At 50.0% G+C, this 23,587-nt stretch overlaps 1 protein-coding gene across 1 annotated transcript in view; it reads right to left on the reverse strand.

Moving 5' to 3' along the window:
• DNHD1 (dynein heavy chain domain 1) overlaps nt 1–23,587 on the reverse strand; it is a 110,239-nt gene that overhangs the window by 35,455 nt on the left and 51,197 nt on the right. The window contains exons 16-25 of the mRNA XM_044283985.1: nt 20,693–20,818; nt 20,428–20,525; nt 17,452–20,344; nt 17,280–17,376; nt 13,120–13,270; nt 11,978–12,254; nt 9,752–11,021; nt 7,749–7,915; nt 5,283–5,463; nt 4,849–4,951 (exon numbers count right to left, since the gene is read on the reverse strand). Of these exons, the coding sequence (XP_044139920.1) occupies nt 4,849–4,951; nt 5,283–5,463; nt 7,749–7,915; nt 9,752–11,021; nt 11,978–12,254; nt 13,120–13,270; nt 17,280–17,376; nt 17,452–20,344; nt 20,428–20,525; nt 20,693–20,818 (5,363 nt within the window). The remainder of the gene's footprint in view (nt 1–4,848; nt 4,952–5,282; nt 5,464–7,748; nt 7,916–9,751; nt 11,022–11,977; nt 12,255–13,119; nt 13,271–17,279; nt 17,377–17,451; nt 20,345–20,427; nt 20,526–20,692; nt 20,819–23,587) is intronic.

Consider the following 23,587-nt stretch of genomic DNA (forward strand, 5'->3'; position numbering starts at 1 on the left):
CCTAGAAAAGAACAACGACCATCTGGCCTGTCTCGGGTTCAGACGCTTGGCTGACTCCAAGTAGGCCAGATTTTTATGGTCAGTAAATACGGTAATAGGGTGTCTGGCTCCCTCTAGCCAATGGCGCCATTCCTCAAAAGCCAACTTGATGGCCAACAATTCCCTATCTCCCACATCGTAATTTCTCTCTGCGGAGGAGAGTTTTCTTGAGAAAAAGGCACACGGTCGCCAATTGGCAGGAGAGGAACCCTGAGACAAGACCGCCCCCACACCCACCTCAGAAGCATCAACCTCAACTATGAAGGGTAACGAAACATCGGGTTGCACCAAGATGGGAGCGGAAGCAAAACTCTCCTTGATATCAGAAAAAGCCTTACGCGCCTCTACTGACCAAGAAGAAAAATCTACCCCCTTTCTGGTCATATCAGTGAGTGGTTTAACAATAGAAGAATAATTCAAAATGAACTTCCTGTAATAATTGGCAAAGCCCAAAAAACGCATCAGCGCCTTTTGATTCTCAGGAAGCTCCTACTCAAGCACAGCGCGGACCTTCTCGGGGTCCATGCGAAAACCAGAAGCGGAGAGAAGAAACCCCAGAAATTGAATTTCTGGAACCGCAAACACACATTTTTCCAGTTTCGCATATAATTTATTCTCCCGCAGGATGAGCAAGACCTGACGTAAATGTTCCTTATGAGTTTTGAAATCGGGAGAAAAAATCAAAATGTCATCCAAATACACCAATACAAATTTTCCCATCAAATGATAAAAAATGCTGTTCACGAAATGCTGAAAAACGGCTGGGGCATTCATCAAACCAAAAGGCATAACCAAATTTTCAAAATGGCCCTCAGGGGTATTGAAGGCCGTCTTCCATTCATCCCCTTCTCTGACCCTGACCAGGTTGTATGCCCCTCTTAGATCTAATTTGGAAAAGACTTTAGCCCCAACAACCTGGTTAAATAGGTCCGGGATCAGAGGAAGCGGATAAGGGTCACGAATTGTGATATTGTTCAGCTCCCTGAAATCCAGACAAGGTCTTAAAGAACCATCTTTTTTCTTAACAAAGAAAAAACCAGCGGCAACAGGTGACTTTGAGGGTCGTATGTGTCCCTTTCTCAGACTCTCAGAGATATAAGCACGCATAGCGATCCTCTCAGGTTGGGAAAGATTGTATAAACGAGATTTAGGCAGTTTGGCGTCTGGGATGAGATTAATAGGGCAATCGTACTCCCTGTGCGGGGGCAAGTCCTGAACTCCACTCTCAGAGAAGACATCCGAAAATTCAGAGAGAAAAGATGGTACAGTCTTAGTAGAAACCTCAGAAACAGATGTCGTGAGGCAATTCTCTCTGCAAAAGTCACTCCAACCATTTATTTGCCTCGCTTGCCAATCAATGGTGGGGTTATGCTTAGTGAGCCAGGGCAGCCCCAACACCAGAGGGGTGGGTAAACCGCTAAGGACGAAACATGACACATCCTCAACATGAGCATCACTCACAATTAAACGGATATTGTGAACTATGCCCTTTAATGACTTCTGAGAAAGTGGAGCGGAATCGATAGCAAACACAGGAATATCCTTTCTCAAAGCGCACACCTGGAAACCATGAGTTATCGCAAAGTGATTATCAATGAGATTGACCGCTGCTCCACTATCCACAAAAATCTCACAAAAAATGTTCTTGCTCTCTAGCGCCACCCTAGCCGGCAGGACAAAACGGGAACTACAAGCAAACGGAAAACCTTCAATCTCCGCCTCAACCCTGCCAATAGTAACAGACGGAACATTTTTCAAAGATTTTTTCCTCTTTGTTTCTTTATTTACTCCCAGAAAACTGCCTGAATCTCCTAGAGGGACAAATATTTGCCAAATGATTAATACCTCCACAACAAAAACAAACCCTCCCATGCGGGCTGAATCTTCTATTGTCAGAGGCAATCAACCCTAGCTGCATGGGCTCCTGCTCAGAAGGGGGTGACAGTGACTGAGACCCCTGCGCACAGAATGGGACCGCTGCACTGTCCTGGGACTGAGTATGACAGGAAGGAGATATCTCTCCTCTCTCTCTAAGACGCCTGTCAATACGAACGGCCTGAGACATGGCAGAGTCCAAGGAGGTAGGCCTCTCATGAAAGGCAAATGCATCTTTCAATCCCTCTGAAAGACCATGGCAAAATTGACTTCGGAGTGCAGCATCATTCCAACCAGTATCAGCTGCCCAACTCCGAAATTCTGAGCAGTATATTTCTGCGGATTGTTTACCCTGGCATAGGAGACGTAATCTAGACTCCGCCAGAGCAATACGATCCGGATCATCATATATCTGACCCAGGGCTAAAAAGAATTCATCCACTGAACGGAGGGGCCGTGCCCCCTCCGGCAGCGAAAAGGCCCAGGACTGAGCGTTACCCCTGAGCAGCGATATAATGATCCCCACCCTCCGTTCCTCATCACCAGAAGAATGGGGAAGAAGGCGAAAATGGAGTTTGCAAGCCTCTCTAAAACACACAAAATTCTCACTACCCCCGGAAAACGTATCCGGGAGCGAGATCTTAGGCTCAGAACAAGCTCCATGAACGCAAGCTGAACCGGTCACTTGAAGCTGAGAAAAAGTCTTACAGAGATCAGCTACCTCCAATGAAAGACCCTGAAGGCGTTCAGCCAAAAGTGAAACCGGATCCATGCTTGAGACGGTTATGGCGGCTTATAATGTCACGGAATGTGTACAGGAAATAAGGCAAAGCAACATGTATAAACGACTCGCTGGATCCAAAAACTAAGGAACCAAGGGAGACCCCTGCAGAAGACCTGGCACTTTCCCTGGCTGCTCAGCCTATGCAAAGATCCAAATGGTGGAGGTTTGCATATCCACGAACCTTGACTATAAAGCCCTGAGCACCCTACAATAGTGAGGGGACACGACCACCGGCTCCCTACACAAGATACGGAGGGAGTCAGGGTCACCTGGGATCCAGCAAACAGAAATAAACAGATAAAGGTACACTTAGCTTTGAAGCAAACAGGAGGACAGATCGGCGTGCACACACACTCCAGGAAGTAGTATAAGCCGCTCAGAAAAGCCTTCTGGAGAAGAATTTAAAGGGAAGCAATTAACACATGACAGCTGAGAGAGGCTGACGAGAGGAGGAGCTGAATACCACAACACAGAAACTCAAGGAGGAGGTTCTGAAAGGCCTCTGTCAGAGCTTCTCAGCTGTCTGGTTGTGACAGATATGTGTGCAGACAGCCTATCACACCTTATATACCAACCGAGAGATATGTCTGCAGACAGCCTATCACACTTTATATACCACCGAGGGATATGTGTACAGACAGCCTATAACACCTTATATACCAACCGAGGGATATGTGTGCAGACAGCCTATCACACCTTATATACCACCGAGAGATATGTGTGCAGACAGCCTATCACACCTTATATACCACCGAGGGATATGTGTGCAGACAGCCTATCACACATCTTATATACCCACCGAGGGATATGTGTGCAGACAGCCTATCACACATCTTATATACCCACCGAGGGATATGTGTGCAGACAGCCTATCACACCTTATATACCCACCGAGGGATATGTGTGCAGACAGCCTATCACACACCTTATATACCCACCGAGTGATATGTGTGCAGAAAGCCTATCGCACCCTATATATACACACCACTGAGGGATATGTGTGCAGACAGCCTATCACACACCTTATATACCCACCGAGGGATATGTGTGCAGACAGCCTATCACACCTTATATACCCACTGAGGGATATGTGTGCAGACAGCCTATCACACATCTTATATACCCACCGAGGGATATGTGTGCAGACAGCCTATCACACATCTTATATACCCACCGAGGGATATGTGTGCAGACAGCCTATCACACCTTATATACCCACCGAGGGATATGTGTGCAGACAGCCTATCACACACCTTATATACCCACCGAGTGATATGTGTGCAGAAAGCCTATCGCACCCTATATATACACACCACTGAGGGATATGTGTGCAGACAGCCTATCACACACCTTATATACCCACCGAGGGATATGTGTGCAGACAGCCTATCACACCTTATATACCCACTGAGGGATATGTGTGCAGGCAGCCTATCACACCCCGTATATACCACCGAGGGATATGTGTGCAGACAGCCTATCACACCTTATATACCCACCGAGGGATATGTGTGCAGACAGCCTATCACACCTTATATACCCACCGAGGGATATGTGTGCAGACAGCCTATCACACCTTATATACCCACCGAGGGATGTGTGTGCAGACAGCCTATCACACCTTATATACCCACCGAGGGATATGTGTGCAGACAGCCTATCACACCTCTTATATACCCACCGAGGGATGTGTGTGCAGACAGACTATCACACCTTATATACCACCGAGGGATATGTGTGCAGACAGCCTATCACACCTTATATACCAATGAGGGATATGTGTGCAGACAGTCTATCACACCTTATATATACACACACCACTGAGGGATATGTGTGCAGACAGCCTATCACACACCTTATATACCCACCGAGGGCTATGTGTGCAGACAGCCTATCACATCTTATATGCCCACCAAGGGATATGTGTGTAGACAGCCTATCACACCTTATATACCCACCGAGGGATATGTGTGCAGACAGCCTATCACACCTTATGTACCAGGACCAGCTCACCACTTTGGACTTCCTTCATGAGCGCCACACTGCCGACGTGGAAAGTAGAAAGTGCTCAGAATAATGGGACTCTACTGTGTAATACCATCTGTGCATACCGGTGATACCCCGCAATCTCTGTTCTCCCCTCTTCTGACCTGTTCTGCCTCCTGCAGACGCTGGGAACATTTCTCCATCTCCTTTGTCCAGTATTCTCGCACATCAAAGACCTGCTCCACCCGGGATACTGCACGCCGGAGCCTGCACCAAACAGACACACAGAATATCAACAGATAGTTATTTTTTCTGCAAGAGTCACATATTGGGGGGTTCTCCATAGAAATGTCTCAGTAAGAGGGTCACACCATCATTCTACATAATAAAGGGGCTGATGGGTTGGATCAGACCCATTGGGGGCCCTAAATAGATTTACTCTGAGGATCTCCCCTCCTTTATATCCTTCCCTGTGGTATGAGTGACCAGGCTTGGGGCAAGGCCTTGGAATGTCGTTCTCGAGCTGTGTATTCCTCTCCTCATTGGTGTCTCCTCCGATGACCTGGTGGGCCAGTGTTATTACTTCTCCTGTTCTCACCTTTCCTCCTCTGTGTCTATCACATCCTGGAGTTCTGAGGAGACCTTCAGGTAAATCTGTATGAAGCTGATGAAGGCTCCTGGTGTGGTCAGTGGGAGATGTGGCCACATCCTGTGACAATAGTTCTGGGCCAGGAGGTGGATGGAGGACATAACTCTGGAGATGTTGGAGGTTAGTGAACCTAATAAGAAGGGACACAGATGAGACTGAGGGCCCCTGGGAACTAAACGCAATGCAGTAAAGTCATCATACATCCCATAGTCCTCAGGCATCTCTGCTCATGGGAACGGTGGATCTTGGTATAACATCTAAAGAGATTAAGCAAATCTCAGTCACCACAGAAAGTGGAGATAATAGTCACATGGATGGAAAGGGTTCCGGAAAACCATAATGCATCGTGCGAGTGCGATCCTGGCTGCTATCGTCTTGGCATGTGCTGACATGAGGGCATTTGAACTTTTAATCCGATAATGCTAAAATAAAGTCCCATTAGTCAACCAGATAGTAGTTCAGCCAAAGCCTAAGGCCTCATGCACACGGCTGTTGTTTTGGTCCGCATCCGAGCTGCCGTTTTGGCGGATTAGATACGGACCCATTCACTTCAATGGGGCCACAAAACATGCAGACAGCACTCCGTGCGCTGTCCGCATCCGTTGCTCCGTTCCGTGGCCCCGCTAAAAAATATAACATGTCCTATTCTTGTACGCGCTTTGCGGACAAGAATAGGCATTTATATTGAAGGCTGTCCTTGCTTTTCCGCAAGTTGCGGAAGGCGCACAGACGCCATCTGTATTTTGCGGATCCGCGATTTGCAGACCGCAAAACACACCACGGTCGTGTGCACGAGGCCTTATCCAGATGTCAATATCAGGTTCTGTGTGACGTCATCATTTGGAATAGACTGCCTCCGATCACAGAGAAAGATGTCTTCTGCTTCTGGACAATGTCCACCTGGTATAGCTCTAGGGGCGCACACAGATTTACTTTTGGGGTTCTTACCCTATAATACTAGCATTCCCTCACTTCTCAGTGGCTGACCCTTCCTACACTAGTATCATCCATTTGTAATCTTCCCTTCCCGAGGCGTTTCTCCTATTTCGAGTGTAGAGGTTCCTCAGGGGATCAGATAAAGATGGGCACAGTGGCCCTGGTGATATGCCAGTTGATATTAGTCGTGGCCAACCATCCCAGTCCTGGAGACTCTTTAAATAGCCTGATTCTTCTCGCCAGAGCGTGTATGTCATCGGTCTGTGCAGGCGCAAGATGGCGCCGTGCGTTTCACTGCTCTGTGCAGGCGCAAGATGGCGTCTCTTTCACGCCCCAACCTGGTGCACATGTGAGAGATCTTGCATAAGGTAATGTATAAGAGGCGTGGTGGGGCCTCCTGAGCCATGATACTATTGTTATTGCTGCAGAGCGAGTAACGCGTTGCCATGGAGATAAACTAAGTGCTCTCATCGGGTCACAACAGCGCAGAATCCGTTATCTGAGAATGACGGTTTCTGACTGATGTTACAGTGAATTCTCCGATCACAGTATAGATCCACCACGGTGCTGTACATTGGTTGGGTCTGTCTGGACGTAAACATACAAGGAGAACTAAAGAGAACGCGGCTCTCCTATGGGAACCAGAGGGGTAAATAGGAGCCCTTTGTGTCTTGTGGGCGCGGGCTCTCCCGTCTCAGTACATTATTTCTGCCAGTTGGTTTCCTAAATGTTTTTGTATATAGGAAGCCATCTGTCAATGTCATTTACAAATCCAAAAATGCAAGACGCTCATGACTAACCTCAAAGGTAAAAGGCATGCCAATGTGGTAAGTGCTCAGTTCAGTTGCGATGGGGAGCCCCTGTGCCCCACGTAAGCTAATCTCTTCCTGGGTTGGTGGGAGCACACCGGGGGGTTCAGAGAGGGGAGCGTCTGGACACAGAGGATTGGGTTTTGGGGCCGTTCCATAGACGATAACCTGGCTCTGTGGAACGGACCCAAGAGCCTTTTTTTGGAATTCATTGATGAACTGAGCACTTACCACATTGGCATGCCTTTTACCTTTGAGGTTAGTCATGAGCGTCTTGCATTTGTAAATGACATTGACAGATGGCTTCCTATATACAAAAACATTTAGGAAACCAACTGGCAGAAATAATGTACTGAGACGGGAGAGCCCGCACCCACTAAGACTGGTGACCCTCCCACTATACATGGTGCACGGACAGCCTATAGTCATCCACATGTGGTAGATGACGGTTATATGCATCTATGATTAATGGGACTTTATTTTAGCATTATCGGATTAAAAGTTATGTTTTAAGTAGGTTTAATCCAGTGAATCCCCTAATAATTTACCTCCAATAGTATCCAGGTAATTTGATGCATGTGCTGACATTAACCTCATTAATCTATACTGGATCTAGGACCAGTCAGCAGTCCAGCTGTACTGGTCTAGGACCATACGGACAAGCTCTCACCGCGTATCGGAGAACCGCTCAGAAGCTTCTCTGCAATATTCCGGAGAGATGTAAAGCTCCATGGATGATACACGTCTGTGTAGGTGAATTTCATGAGCTGTGGGAACCGGGCATCAATCTTCTGAAGGAATATCACATGAAGGTTATTGCGTACCTGCATACTGTACCTAGGAGAAGACAACCGATGTATTAGTCCATTTCCTGCCTCGTATCCCTGTACTACACAGTCACTATTGCTAGTTCTTACTTCATGCCCCATGATATGTGCCTCGTCATCTCTACTTCCTGCCCCATGTAATGTGCCCCGTCAGGTCTACTTCCTGCCCCATGTAATGTGCCCAGTCAGGTCTACTTCCTGCCCCATGTAATGTGCCCAGTCAGGTCTACTTCCTGCCCCATGTAATGTGCCCCATCATCTCTACTTCCTGCTCCATGTAATGTGCCCCGTCATGTCTACTTCCTGCCCCATGTAATGTGCCCCGTCATGTCTACTTCCTGCCCCATGTAATGTGCACCGTCATCTGTACTTCTCGCCCTATGTAATGTGCCCCATCATCTCTACTTCCTGCTCCATGTAATGTGCCCCGTCATCCCTAGATCCTGCCCCATGTAATGTGCCCCGTCATCTCTACTTCCTGCCCCATGTAATGTGCTTCGTCATCTCTACTTCCTGTCCCATGTAATGTGCCCCGTCATCTGTAGTTCCTGCCCCATGTAATGTGCCTTGTCATCTCTACTTCCTGCCCCATTTGATGTGTCCTGTCACCTCTTCTTGCCCGATGGTGTGTGTCCTGTCACCTCTTCTTGCCCGATGGTGTGTGCCCCGTCACCTCTTCTTGCCCGATGGTGTGTGCCCCGTCACCTCTTCTTGCCCGATGGTGTGTGCCCCGTCACCTCTTCTTGCCCGATGGTATGTGACCCGTCATCTCTTCTTGCCCCATGGTGTGTGTGCCCCGTCATCTCTTCTTGCCCCATGGTGTGTGTGCCCCATCACCTCTTCTTGCCCCATGGTGTGCGCCCGTCACCTCTTCCTACCTTATGGTGTGTGCATGGTCATTTCTTCTTCCTGCCTTACGCTGTGTCCTGTTACACCTACTTTCTGTGTTATGTCCCTGTTATCCCTACTTCCTGCCCCTTGTCATGTGCCCTGTCCCCAGGACTGCATCTGCCATGAGGTGAGATGATTATCACGCCTAAGGCGGCAGCCAACCTGCCTCTGGGAGGGGGGCATTTTTACGTTGCAGTATGGGAGCCTCTGGCTGCTAGGCCTGAAGCCTGTGAGACAATAGCGCAGTGCAGCTCTCTGAGCGTGAGCTGTTAAAATAGACATCCCTGTGTCCGTCCAAGCCCTGCACCAGATGGAGGACAGGGGGTAAGAAAGCCGGCCCTCTGACTACCCTAGGCCACAGGCAGCAGAGAACCTAGTATCAGACCAGCGTGTCCCCCGTTATCCTTCCTGCCTTGTGTTGTGTTCTTTCATCCCTACTTCCTGAATCATGTTGTCTGGTCACCCCTACTTCTTGGTTCTTGCCGTGTCCCCTGTTATCCTTCCTGCATTGTGTTGTGTCCTGTCATCCCTACTTCCTGGTTCTTTCCGTGTGTCCTGTCATCCCTACTTCCTGGTTCTTGCCATGTCTTGTCATCCCTACTTCCTAGTTCTTGCTGTGTGTCCCGTCATCCCTACTTCCTGGTTCTTGCCATGTGTCCTGTCATCCCTACTTCTTGCCGTGTGTCCTGTCATCCTTACTTCCTTGTTCTTGCCGTGTGTCCTGTCATCCCTACTTCCTGGTTCTTGCCGTGTGTCCCGTCATCCCTACTTCCTGGTTCTTGTCGTGTGTCCTGTCATCCCTACTTCCTGGTTCTTGTCGTGTGTCCTGTCATCCCTACTTCCTGAATCATGTTGTGTCTTCTCATCGCTCCTTCGTGCCCCATATAGTGTGACTGGTGCCTGTTTCTTGGTCACACACAATACTGTTGATACATGAACCTCTCATGCTCCTCACCTCTCTCTCAGTGACTTTTTGCTGGCTCTTTTATTGCAGTTTTTCTCATTCATTTGTACCATGGCTTGCAGTATGGTCTCCTCCTGTTCTGCACTGTACAGTCCTGGAAACGTTCCCTCACGTATTACAGCTTCCAGTTCCCTTTGTGGGGTTTCTTCTCCGGCCAGGATTGCTGCTGAAGACCCCTGTACACCAGCTCTCCAGCAAGCCTCCCGGATTATAGCATGACATTCTTCTGGGTTCTCCTTACCACTGAGCTCCAGCAGTGTACACTTCGTGAGCTGGGCGGCTAGTCGTGCCAGACTTCTCCTCCCGGTTCCAGAGTATTTTGCTAGCAGTACAATGTGTCCCCTTGGCAGATGGAGAACTCGGGTGAGACGGCCAAGATGATGGCAATCATCAGAACTGAGGGTCAGGTTGTGATCAGTCTGCACTTTACTTGGCCTCACTTGTGATCCATAGCTGTATTCATGAAGAAAGTCCTTGAGATAGTCATCACCCACCAGCAGCTCTGGGGGTAAAAGGAATTTCCCAGGTGAAGGACTTTGATTACAGGATACATCCAGTTCTGGTCCTACCTCTTCAGGTGTGGCCACATCTGTCTCCATGTCTGTAACCATTAGCTTGCCATCTTCTTTGCTCGCCAGTTCTATTGTCCCAGCACCATCTGCAGCTGCCATGTTCTCAGACATGTGATGACTACTAAACGTTCTCAGTACACAACCTTGTAAGAGCTCCCTGAACACTTTAATCTCTTTATGAGTCTCCAGACCATCTCCAAATGTACGCAAAGCTTCACGTGACCACAGTCGAACAATAGCACATTGTGTAAGATCTGTTGCTGAAATACTGGCATTGGGCATGGCTGGCAGAGTGGCCCCAGGAGATGGACAGAGAAAGGTCATGCTCTGGAGCAATCTGTGCAGGTGGTGAAGGGAGAAGCAGTATTTTGCTGGAAGAGCTGTGGTGACTTGTTGGTACAGACTAATGGAAGCTGCAGCCAAGGCTTCACTAAACTCTTTAGGTTGCTGACTGGGTGTTGACTTTAACCAATTCATAAACCGAGGGCTGAAAAGACTGATCAGAACATCTGAACTGGATGGGGTCATCACAAGCACACAAAACAGGCGACTGAGTCTTGGGCAGAGTGGTCTACAGCCGTCTTCAGGAGGTGACATGGTGGCCAGAAAGCCATACTGTGATCCAGGTTCGGTGTCTGACACAATCTGACGTACGACCTCCAGGGCTGGCTGTGTCCCGCTCTCAGGGTCTGTGAGGACAGAGATGTTATCACCGATGAGTTGCATCAGCTAGTGGACACGATCTATGGTGACATGACTCAAGACAATTGTAAGCCATGGTGAACCCTACAATCAGAAGTGCTGTAATGATGTACTGTTCAGTCACATGTAATTAAAGGGGTTGTATGAGCTTAGAAAAACATGGAAGCTTTTTTCCAGAAACAGCGCCACTCTTGGCCATGTTGTTTCTGTGTTAGATCCTGGATGCCGGGAGCCAACTGGCAGCAAGTGGCAGCGTCGGCATCCAGTTTCCATGGTCATGTGACCTGCAGGGTGGGGGTATTTAAACAGGCAATTGCTGGCCACATTTGCCTGTGATTTGGTCTGCTTAGCCTCACTACCCTTTGCCTCATTATTATTCTCTAGTTTTGGACTGTGTTTCTGGACCTGCCTCTGACTGCCGATTTTGCCATTGTGAATCGTGTTGCCTGGATCTTGACCCAGTCTCTGTTTGTACCTTGACGTGACTCGCTGTGCCTGACTCAGCTTGGTATCTTTACCCTTTTTGTCTACTGATTTTAGCTGTTGTTCTCTCCTGGTTTTGACCCAGTCGATATGCTTATTCCTCCTGGTTTGCAATTCTCATCTATCATTTTAGGTGCCTGTCTGTCATTACGTTTTTATCCCATAGGCCCCTGCACCTAGTCAGGAAGGGACCATCGTCCAGTTGTGGCTGTTTGGGGCAAATCGTGGCAGTGGGTAGAGACAGTGATTGTGGGCAGAGCTTGAGGACTGCACTGTACCCTACCGTGACAGTTATACCGTTATTGCAGCTGAGTCCCATGAAAGTCAATGGAAACAACCCATTCCATGGAACACACTGAATTCACCTTCACTGATGGGATGCTTTCTTACACTGAAAGGATTTCACACTTTTCTAATATTTACAGTCAAAAACCCAAGCATATGCCGTTACCCAACCTACCAGCCCAGGCTTCATGCAGATCATCCAGGATGAAGAGTTGTCTTGCCCGAAGTGCTCTTACTCTTGTCAGCTCCATGGTGGGAGAAGCTTCGTGTTGGGTTGTTAGGAGTTGTCGTAGATATCCTGCTTGTAGCATGGAATTAAATGGAATCCGTGTGGAGGTTGCTCCAGAAGGGACCAATAATTGGGTCAGGGTGGTCTTTTCACTACCAGGAGCACCTACCAATAATACTGGGTGTCCAGACAGGACCATGCATCGAGCAGCATAGAGGAGACTCTAAAACATTCACAGGCAGGCAAAGGGAAGACAGGTGAGTGGTGGGAATACAGGTGAGCGGAGAGGAAGACAGGCGAGCGGAGAGGAAGACAGGCGGGCAGAGGGGAAGACAGGCGGGCGGAGGGGAAGACAGGCGGGCGGAGGGGAAGACAGGCGAGCGGAGGGGAAGACAGGCGAGCGGAGGGGAAGACAGGCGAGCGGAGGGGAAGACAGGCGAGCGGAGGGGAAGACAGGCGAGCGGAGGGGAAGACAGGCGAGCGGAGGGGAAGACAGGCGAGAGGAGGGGAAGACAGACGGGCGGAGGGGAAGACAGGCGAGAGGAGGGGAAGACAGGCGAGAGGAGGGGAAGACAGGCGAGAGGAGGGGAAGACAGGCGAGAGGTGGGAAGACAGGCGAGAGGAGGGAAGACAGGCGGATAGAAGGGAAGAAAGGTGAATGGTGGGAAGACAGGCGGGCAGAGGGGAAGACAGGCGGGCAGAGGGGAAGACAGGCGGGCAGAGGGGAAGACAGGCGGGCAGAGGGGAAGACAGGCGGGCAGAGGGGAAGACAGGTGGGCAGAGGGGAAGACAGGTGGGCAGAGGGGAAGACAGGTGAGTGGTGGGAAGACAGGTGGGCAGAAGGGAAGAAAGGTGAGTGGTGGGAAGACAGGCGAGCATAGGGGAAGACAGTTGAGTGGTGGGAAGACTGGCGGGCAGAGGGGAAGAGAAGCGAGTGGGGGGAAGACAAGCGAGTGGTGGGATGACAGGCGGGCAGAGGGGAAGACAGGCAGGCAGAGGGGAAGAGAGGAGAGCCATGGGAAGAAAGGAGGGGATTCGTGGAGAAGAGACAGGTGAGCATAAGTAAAATGTCCAGCCATTGCACTCACCTCGGGTTGGCCTGCTCTGGGATTTGCTATGAGGGTCAGACCATCAAGTGTAGGAGTCACATCAAACACAGATGCGTCCTGTGGAAGTTCAGCTTGGAGGACGCACTGTACAAGAGATTTCCTCAAGAATCCATCAAATACGGAGCGATGTCTGAAGAGGAAAGGATGAAAGATCTTTATTGGTGAGGACATTTAGTTACATAGCCTTCCTACCCATCACTGCATTACAGGACATGGAAGCAGAAGATCTCTAGCAGTTCAAAAGTTACTGCACACCTGGTCAGTCACTGTCATGGACATAGTGAAGAAGTGCCATGTCCCAAGCCGGGGGATTGTCTAACATAGACTGAGACGGTGCAGACAGGCCATGGAGCTAACTAGATCCTTCCATTGGTCTTCAGACAAGTTTTATGGAATGTAATATGGTGGATGCAGGAGTTGCACCTGGTGCCTGATACGAGGTGAATACATCACACATCGGGAAGAATCTATGACACCTGACAGTACTGGACATGAGGAAAGTAATACCCAAGCTCACCTCAATATGGTACTATTGCTAATATTAAAAGTTTTTTTCCGGAATTTTGATACTGATCTATCCTCTGGTTAGGTCACCAGTATCTGGCCGGTGGAGGTCCGACACCTAGGACCCCCACCTATCAGCTGTTCGAGAAGGCACTCGCACTCCTGTGAGCGCTGCAGCCTTCTCCAGCTTTCCCTAGGCCAGTGATGATACGTTCATCGGTCACGTGGCCTAGGAGCAGCTCAGCCCCATAGGAGTGAATGGGACTGAGTGCGATACCAAGCACGGCCACTAAACAATGTGCGGTTCTGCGCTTGGTGAGCAGGGAGAAGGCCGCAGCACTCACAGGAGCAGCGCTGCCACCTCAAACAGTTGATCGGAGTGGGTCCCGGGTGACCTCCACTGATGTTGTATCAGTGTATCCTGAGACCTGTGGTTCTACGGCCTCTCATTGCAGCTAGCATCATAGTTCTGGTCCTGGATGTCTTACAGGGTTCTATAGCAGAGCAGGGTCCGTTCTGCTGTGTCATCACCATCTCCCATCTGCTCTACTGCCAGATTCTGTTTCTTATAACCCTCCGGGGTTATTCTGCTGTAAGTCCTGGGGGTATCTGAGTACCACGAGGCACTGTCAGTGCTTGGGAAGGCGAGTGTCATGGTGGACTCTTGAAACATTCCCAATATTTCATGGCCTGCCCCTCTACTCTACTGATCGTGGTGGGGATAGGGTCCCTCTGTGAGAGGCTAAGTTCATGGATCGATGATGTACTACAGGCTTCTTGAGATGAAGGAAGCAGGGACGTTTCTCATGGATTTGATCATTTTCAGTGGAATATCCAGTATATTCTGGGACCACTTAATGACGAAATCTTTAATTGTGGAATAATCTGCAACTTCTCTCGTCACTTTCTGAAATGTGGGGGTTAGTGTTAGGGTAAATCCGCATCATATCCGCCAGAGATGGACATATATAATAGTTGAAGCCTATGCCAGCTCATAGTGGTGTTGACCGTCTTTTGCACGGACTCCCTGGAAATGAGCCAAACTAAGGCCTTTCCCTCGTCACACATTTGGCAGACTCTGCGCTGACGGACTTTATGCTCGGCCTGGCGCTTTTCATTCTAGTCTTAGGACATCTTCCCTTACGAGTTCATTGTCATGAGGATATGTGCTTCACGTGCGCTTCTTGCCACCACCCGGTTGTTGTGCTGTAAGTCCTGGAGGTATCAGAGTCCCGGGAGACATTGTAAGTGATTGGGAAAGACGCCTGAAGTCCACTTCTCCAGTATTAACACCTATCTTATCAGACACTGGGGTCATGGGGACCACCCTGGGCAGGGAGGACGCTAATACTCACTGGGCTGATTGTGAATCGCAAACCAGTAATCAAACACGACAGATAAAAGTCAGTGCAAACATGACTGAGAAGAGGAAATACCACAAATCCAAGAGAAGAATAAACCTAGTACAGAAGGATGATGGCGATCGGAAGGAGGATGCGATCAAGACCTCCTCTGAGTCCAGACCTCCTCTGCTATTAACATCAGCACAAAAACTGTGCCGAGGTCTTCCTGGTCTGGGTGTCCATGGCCGCTGCATTCCAGCCTTCCATCACAAAGCACAAGGCCAGGCGTGGGATGGAGCGGTGTAAAGCCACCACCACTGGACTCTGCAGTAACGTCTTCTGTCCAGTGATCAATCGCACTTCTCTATCTGACGTAGGATGGATGAGTCTAGTGAATGCCAGGAGAAGGTTAGCTGCCTGAGTGCCAGCTGTACAGTGCGGTGGAGGAGGGGCATTGCTAGAGAGGGGGGAAGGGGCGGGCAGGGGTCAGCTTTGACCCCTAATGCCTGTATTAAGGGTGTATTACACAGCCCAATTTAACAGACGATTGTCAGGAAGGAGATGTTCCTTCCCGACAATCATCTGCTCATGATTGGAGGAGACCACTGCTATTACATGCAGCGATCTCCTCCTCAGTATACCGTCACTCGCCCCCATACTGACTCATTGTTTGCCAGCAGCATATCGTGATTAGACACCACACCTGTCGTCTGCCAACCGGGAGGTTTTTTTTAACCTGTCAAAAGATTTGGGTTGCCAGATGAATGAGCTCGTTAATCGGGCAATCGGCGGCCTTATTAGACTGCCAAGTTTCAGTAAGAACACTCGTTAGCGATAATCTGCCGAAATAATCGAGCAGTGTAATAAAGCCTTTAGCTCCAATGAAGGGAAATCTTAATGCTTCAGCAGACAGGACATTGTGGACAATTGTATGGTGACATCTTTGTGGGGACAGTTTGGTGAAGACCCATTTCTGTTGCTCCATGACTGCGCCCCAGTGCACAAAGCTTCATAAAGAGTTGAGCGAGTCTGGAAGAACTGACCAGCTGCACAGAGCCCCACCTCAACCCCAGCCGCACAGAGCCCCACCTCAACCCCAGCCGCACAGAGCCCCACCCGACCAGCCTGACCAGCCGCACAGAGCCCCACCCGACCAGCCTGACCAGCCCCACCTCAACCCCAGCCGCACAGAGCCCCACCTGACCAGCCGCACAGAGCACCACCTCAACCCCAGCCGCACAGAGCCCCACCTGACCAGCCGCACAGAGCCCCACCTCAACCCCAGCCGCACAGAGCCCCACCTGACCAGCCGCACAGAGCCCCACCTCAACCCCAGCCGCACAGAGCCCCACCTGACCAGCCGCACAGAGCCCCACCTCAACCCCAGCCGCACAGAGCCCCACCTGACCAGCCGCACAGAGCCCCACCTCAACCCCAGCCGCACAGAGCCCCACCTGACCAGCCGCACAGAGCCCCACCTCAACCCCAGCCGCACAGAGCCCACCTGACCAGCCGCACAGAGCCCCACCTCAACCCCAGCCGCACAGAGCCCCACCTGACCAGCCGCACAGAGCCCCACCTCAACCCCAGCCGCACAGAGCCCCACCTCAACCCCAGCCGAACAGAGCCCCACCTCAACCCCAGCCGCACAGAGCCCCACCTCAACCCCAGCCGCACAGAGCCCCACCTCAACCCCAGCCGCACAGAGCCCCACCCGACCAGCCTGACCAGCCGCACAGAGCCCCACCCGACCAGCCTGACCAGCCCCACCTCAACCCCAGCCGCACAGAGCCCCACCTCAACCCCAGCCGCACAGAGCCCCACCTGACCAGCTGCACAGAGCCCCACCTCAACCCCAGCCGCACAGAGCCCCACCTCAACCCCAGCCGCACAGAGCCCCACCTGACCAGCCGCACAGAGCCCCACCTGACCAGCCGCACAGAGCCCCACCTCAACCCCAGCCACACAGAGCCCCACCTCAACCCCAGCCACACAGAGCCCACCTGACCAGCCCCACCTCAACCCCAGAATGGAGGCTGCTCCAACATCAGCGTCTAACCTCACAAGAGATCGTCTGGATAAAGGAGTAAAAATTCCCACAGGCACTCTCCAAAATCTTGTAGAAAGCCTTCCTAGAGGAACAAAAGTGGAACCTTTCCAGAAGAGCAAGGATCAGCTCCATATTAATGTATATGGACGTAGAATGAAAAGTCAGAAAAGGTTCTAGAGGTGGAACGTAGGGGGGTCCTAGATATATCATATATTATACACACACATACAATATTATCTTACCTGGGATCTAGGTGGCCACCAAAAGCCCAGATGAAGGCATAGAGGAAGAAGGTCTGTGCCCGCAGGTGGTTGTCGGACAGGATGCCCTGTTTCCCTTCTGTAGAGAATGAGAATCTATGAACAAGCGTGGTGCAGGTGACATAACCAGTCATGTGTTATTACGCTGCGTTACCTTCAGATCCTGGTGCTGTGTCCCGTGGCTCCTCCATTTCTGCTCTATGTTCTGGCTGGATGGGAGCCCGATGGGAGCTGTCTCGGAGGAGATGTTGATCCATAAGAGCTTGAAGTATTGTGCAGAAGGAGGAGACCTGGTGGACTCCATGTGCAGTGTGTCTCTGTTTTGCAGGGTGAGGATGGAGGACAGTGGAGCAGTGTTCCTCTAAGAAGCAGAGGGTTCTGGGTATCAGTTGTTCACTCAGTGTGCGCAGCTTGTGCTGGGTTCTGCGAGAGATGCCAAACCTCATATACATGCTGGACAGAGAGGCCTTCAGGACTGTCCTCCATGTTTCTTGGCTCCCACAGTACACAAGGCTGCACTCTGAGGACATAGCAGGACTGAGAGCAGATGTGTCCGACATCTCGAACAACAATTTAATCCTGTCAGTAAGATGCAGCTGTTGACCACTGGTCAATGTTAACATGGGCTGCTGGCCAAAGAGGCAAGAAATGGGCTCCACCCAGGTGGGGGCCGCTGACCCATCCAGTATTACCCATTTCCAGACTGCAGACTCTTGAATTGTTCTGTGAAGAATCCTGGAGAAAACACCAATACCGTCTGTCCTTCCTCCAAGAAGCTCAGTGGGACTTAGACTGTTGGGGTAGATATGGATGCTTTGAACGGACTGGTAAGAAGGGCTCGTGGGAGCATTCATGGCTGCTTCGCTGGCATCCTGATGGTTCAGTGCCTGCTGCAGAGTCTTCCAGCACGTAGTTTTTCCACAGCCTGAAGGACCTGTCAGGAGGACACCTGAAGTATGCTGTATTGCTTGGTAAAGCTGCATAACATTATTATTGAGTTCTGCGTGACCTTCCAGACCTGACACATGAAGATGCTGCTGAAGGGATAAAACAGCTACAGACTCATCATAGAGCAGTGGCGGCACAGATACTGGAAATACACTTCTCAGAATGTCCATCAGGTGAACATGTTCAGAAACTGGATGTCTGGACCACAGGGAAGAAGCCAAGAGAGCTGTCACTACCTTCGTCTCTTCCTGCAGACTGGTGGTCACAGTGGTGCATCCCGATTCCATAAGAAGCGGCGATTGGGGCTGGTCGGGGGATCTTATGGCTCCTATATCTAACCTCAATAAGACAATAGCTTTCTGGAGTACGTTCTTTAGTAGAGGAAGGACAGAAGTTGTTAGAACAGCCCCCGACTCCTCGGCTAGTTGGAAGAAGAAGGACAGTTTCTTGGCCAAAGGAAAATGTTCTTGGAAACCTGCAGAAAGAAGAGTGAGTTCTGCAATGTTCTGCAGGTCAGGAGGGCAGAATGATACTGGTCTGAGGAGAAGACGGAGGTTACATGGAAGGCTGACTGAAGAATCCATGTGAGGAAGGGTCACAAAGCAGCCATAACTTCTCATCACTGACAATGTTCTTTCCTCAAGCTGGACATTTCCTATTATCTCCGTACTTCTGTCTATATGCCCACAAAATTCTCCTTTCTTCATCAAAGCTTCACAGGAAGACTGGATGTCAGAAAACAATTGTCCTAACGACACCAGGACATCTTCGCTTAGTCTGTCAGCATTGTCCAGTATTAGCCACGCACCGCCCTGAAGAGCCCCTTGCAGATGTAGAGTCAGGCGGGTGACATTCAGCCCAGCCCAGCACTTCAGCACCACCACCTGACGACCAAGGGCACAGCCAAAAGCCACCAGGGTTTGGGTTCTAAGGCCTTCATCTTGGCCAATGAAAGCCCCACATTGATAATGCTCGAGCGCCAGTATTAAGCCCAGAGATGTTCTTTCAGAGACTGCTGAGTCCATGATCTTCATGTCCAACCCTACATATTCATATTTGTATGGTAATATATGCCCCAACATATCCACAAAACATAGGGGAGATGAGGACACCTCGCGCTCTCCTCCATGGCATGCTGGTTGCATCTCACCAGCATCCTCCTGCATGCCTGATTGTGTGGGTGCCCTGTACTTCATCAGTTTGGCCCATGAGAAGCAATCTAAAGTAAGTATCCTGGTATCGAGCAGGCTTAATGTTCTGTCTCGTTGTAGAATGGCCAAGCTGATCCATGCAGATAGGAAGGCCAGTTCCTGGTGGACAGAAGCCGTCGATTTGCGTTGCTCTCTGGCGCCTTGTCTCATTTTCTGGACCAAGATCTCTATCTTCAGATTTTGGTGCTCTCCAAGTCGTGAGCTCTGGTCAGTGAGGATGAGTTTTTCCACTTCTTCACACCACAGCACTTCCTCTGTGACTATTAGGCACTGGAGGTGATAGGACATCCCATGTTGTACCCACCACTGTAGGGCACTATGGTGAGGGGGCTGGTGGAGGTCACTTAGTCGACCTTTGGTCAGACATACAGTTAACTCTTCTTTAAGACTTTCTTGAACTCTTTGTTCCAGTTCTATCAGCCATGAGACAGTCCTTGGGTTCCATTTAATGGGAGGATTTAAGTTCAGTGCGTCTCCATATTTCCCAATAATGCCCACAGTGTCATGGCTGCTGATAAGTGGGAAGCCTGAAGATTCAGGTGGCTGAGCTTGGAACAGGACATCTGTAAACTGAGGGAAGCATAAGAGAGCACAGGGCAGTCGATCTGAAGGATCTGGTGAGGCAGCAAGGACATTGATCACATCCTGATCACTGAGGAAGAAGAGTCGCGGGAAGTCACAGCGGAAGGTATACATCACATTATCCATAGTCACTATAATGTCCTCCATGATATGGATGCCCCTCTGAAGGGCAGAGCACAACGAATCACCATAGAAATGCCACTCTCGTCTCTTGCTTGGCGTCAATATCGATAAAACCAGAGGATCGAGCACCGTTACTTCCAGGAAGGAGCGGTAACTCTGGTCAACGGACTGGAATTCTGTCACCTGAAAAGAATACAAATTAATTCTGGAGCTTGTTCAATTCTCTACTGAATACATCTCATGAGCATCAGGGCCTGGGCACCCACCATCTCCATCTTGGGCAGAGGAATCTCCATCTCACTCTGAATTTTAGTCAGAAAAACCCATTTCCTCTGAAAAGTGATCCATAGGTCCAGAACTTGATCTGTAAATAGGAAAAGATGCATAAAGCAAGAAGCTAGTGAGTCAAGAACTCCAAGTCCACGTCGTCCTATCAAGAATTGATAAACATGGTGGCTTATTGTTCTATATGGCACATCTCTCTGTCACCATATACTCTCAGCTCATGAAGTGGGTTATAGAGAAAGTTACCAAGATTTGTAAGTTTTTGGATCCATCTTGAGATTTCATCACGTTGACAAGCAGAATAAGGAGAGCCCCTGATTGTCTGAAGGGACAGTAGGCTGTCTTCAATTACACAGCAGAGAGAACGTGTGTCTGAAAGAAAGAGGACGTCACGTGGAGGAGGATGCACTCTAGAAGATTAAAAACCATCGGCACAATATCACAAGACCCAATGTGACGATTGTCGTACCTCATAAAATACATGGTCATCCAGCTCATGGTTAAATTACAGAAATTAATGGAGCAGGTGAAATATATGTGCCACTATGCAGACATAATGTAGACAGATGGATACTACAGACAGCTGGATGATGGGCAGAGGAGGTGACTGTATAGATGGAGGAGAGATGCGCAGAGGAGATGACTGGATAGAAGGAGGAGATGACTGTATAGATGGAGGAGTGATGGGCAGAGGAGGTGACTATATAGATGGAGGAGAGATGCGCAGAGGAGATGACTGGATAGAAGGAGGAGATGACTGGATAGATGGAGGAGTGAAGAGCAGAGGAGGTGACTGTATAGATGGAGGAGTGAAGAGCAGAGGAGATGACTGTATAGATGGAGGAGTGAAGAGCAGAGGAGATGACTGTATAGATGGAGGAGTGATGGGCAGAGGAGATGACTGTATAGATGGAGGAGTGATGGGCAGAGGAGATGACTGTATAGATGGAGGAGAGATGGGCAGAGGAGATGACTGTATAGATGGAGGAGATGACTGTATAGATAGAGGAGTGAAGAGCAGAGGAGATGACTGTATAGATGGAGGAGATGACTAGATAGAGGAGTGAAGAGCAGAGAAGATGACTGTATAGATGGAGGAGATGACTGGATAGATGGAGGAGTGAAGAGCAGAGGAGGTGACTGTATAGATGGAGGAGTGAAGAGCAGAGGAGATGACTGGATAGATGAGGAGAGATGGGCAGATGAGAGGACTGTATAGATGGAGGAGAGATGGGCAGAGGAGATGACTGGATAGAAGGAGGAGATGACTGGATAGAAGGAGGAGTGATGGGCAGAGGAGATGACTGTATAGATGGAGGAGTGATGTGATGGGCAGAGGAGGTGACTGTATAGATGGAGGAGTGAAGAGCAGAGGAGAGGACTGTATAGATGGAGGAGTGATGGGCAGAGGAGATGACTGTATAGATGGAGGAGTGAAGAGCAGAGGAGATGACTGTATAGATGGAGGAGTGATGGGCAGAGGAGGTGACTGTATAGATGGAGGAGTAAAGAGCAGAGGAGATGACTGTATAGATGGAGGAGTGAAGAGCAGAGGAGGTGACTGTATAGATGGAGGAGTGAAGAGTAGAGGAGATGACTGTATAGATGGAGGAGAGATGCGCAGAGGAGATGACTGGATAGAAGGAGGAGATGACTGTATAGATGGAGGAGTGAAGAGCAGAAGAGATGACTGTATAGATGGAGGAGTGAAGAGCAGAAGAGATGACTGCATAGATGGAGGAGAGATGGGCAGAGGCGATGACTGTATAGATGGAGGAGATGACTGTATAGATGGAGGAGAGATGGGCAGAGGAGGTGACTGTATAGATGGAGGAGAGATGGGCAGAGGAGGTGACTGTATAGATGGAGGAGAGATGGGCAGAGGAGGTGACTGTATAGATGGAGGAGAGATGGGCAGAGGAGGTGACTGTATAGATGGAGGAGTGAAGAGCAGAGGAGATGACTGTATAGATGGAGGAGATGACTGTATAGATGGAGGAGTGATGGGCAGAGGAGGTGACTGTATAGATGGAGGAGTGAAGAGCAGAGGAGATGACTGTATAGATGGAGGAGTGAAGAGCAGAGGAGATGACTGGATAGATGGAGGAGATGACTGTATAGATGGAGGATTGAAGAACAGAGGAGATGGGCAGATGAGAGGACTGTATAGATGGAGGAGTGATGGGCAGAGGAGATGGCTGTATAGATGGAGGAGTGATGGGCAGAGGAGATGACTGGATAGATGGAGGAGTGATGGGCAGAGGAGATGACTGTATAGATGGAGGAGAGATGGGCAGAGGAGATGACTGGATAGATGGAGGAGAGATGGGCAGAGGAGATGACTGGATAGATGGAGGAGTGATGGGCAGAGGAGATGACTGGATAGATGGAGGAGTGATGGGCAGAGGAAGTGACTGTATAGATGGAGGAGTGATGGGCAGAGGAGGGGACTGTATAGATGGAGGAGTGAAGAGCAGAGGAGATGACTGTATAGATGGAGGAGAGATGGGCAGATGAGATGACTGTATAGATGGAGGAGTGAAGAGCAGAAGAGATGACTGTATAGATGGAGGAGAGATGGGCAGAGGAGATTACTGTATAGATGGAGGAGTGAAGAGCAGAGGAGATGACTGTGTAACGGATCTCCTAGCACCCCGACCGGGTACCTCCGTCGATAGATGCTCCTAGTGCTTTCCGAGGACTCCAAGCACTCCACTTGACACCGTACGCCCTGCAGACCCCACGAACCGCCGCAGCTTGGTTGGGGTCTCACCGTCCTCCACCCACGCTGGACCTACGACAAGGCTCCAGGCTCCAGTGGGTGAACCTCTCCTACAGCCAGAGAGCAGGAACAGCTCTTACAAGAGCTAGTAGTTATGCCAGGGGAGTATAGCAAATCTTCAGCGTATAGCAATCCCCCAGTTTAAAGGAACACTTTATTGAGGGCTACCCGCCCGTATTTATGCAGGTCCCCATCTGGTGGACACGCCCCCAGGGGACCAGAATGGAGACTGCGACACACCGAACAGATACAACACATCCCCACAATGCATCATGGTTTCCTCCTCTCTGCCCCAGAGACAACCGAGGAATAATCCAATTATCTCTCAGGACAAAGGGGAGATCGCCAATACACATGTG

Source organism: Bufo gargarizans, chromosome 3, assembly GCF_014858855.1.
Source record: "Bufo gargarizans isolate SCDJY-AF-19 chromosome 3, ASM1485885v1, whole genome shotgun sequence".
Taxonomy (NCBI): domain Eukaryota; kingdom Metazoa; phylum Chordata; class Amphibia; order Anura; family Bufonidae; genus Bufo; species Bufo gargarizans.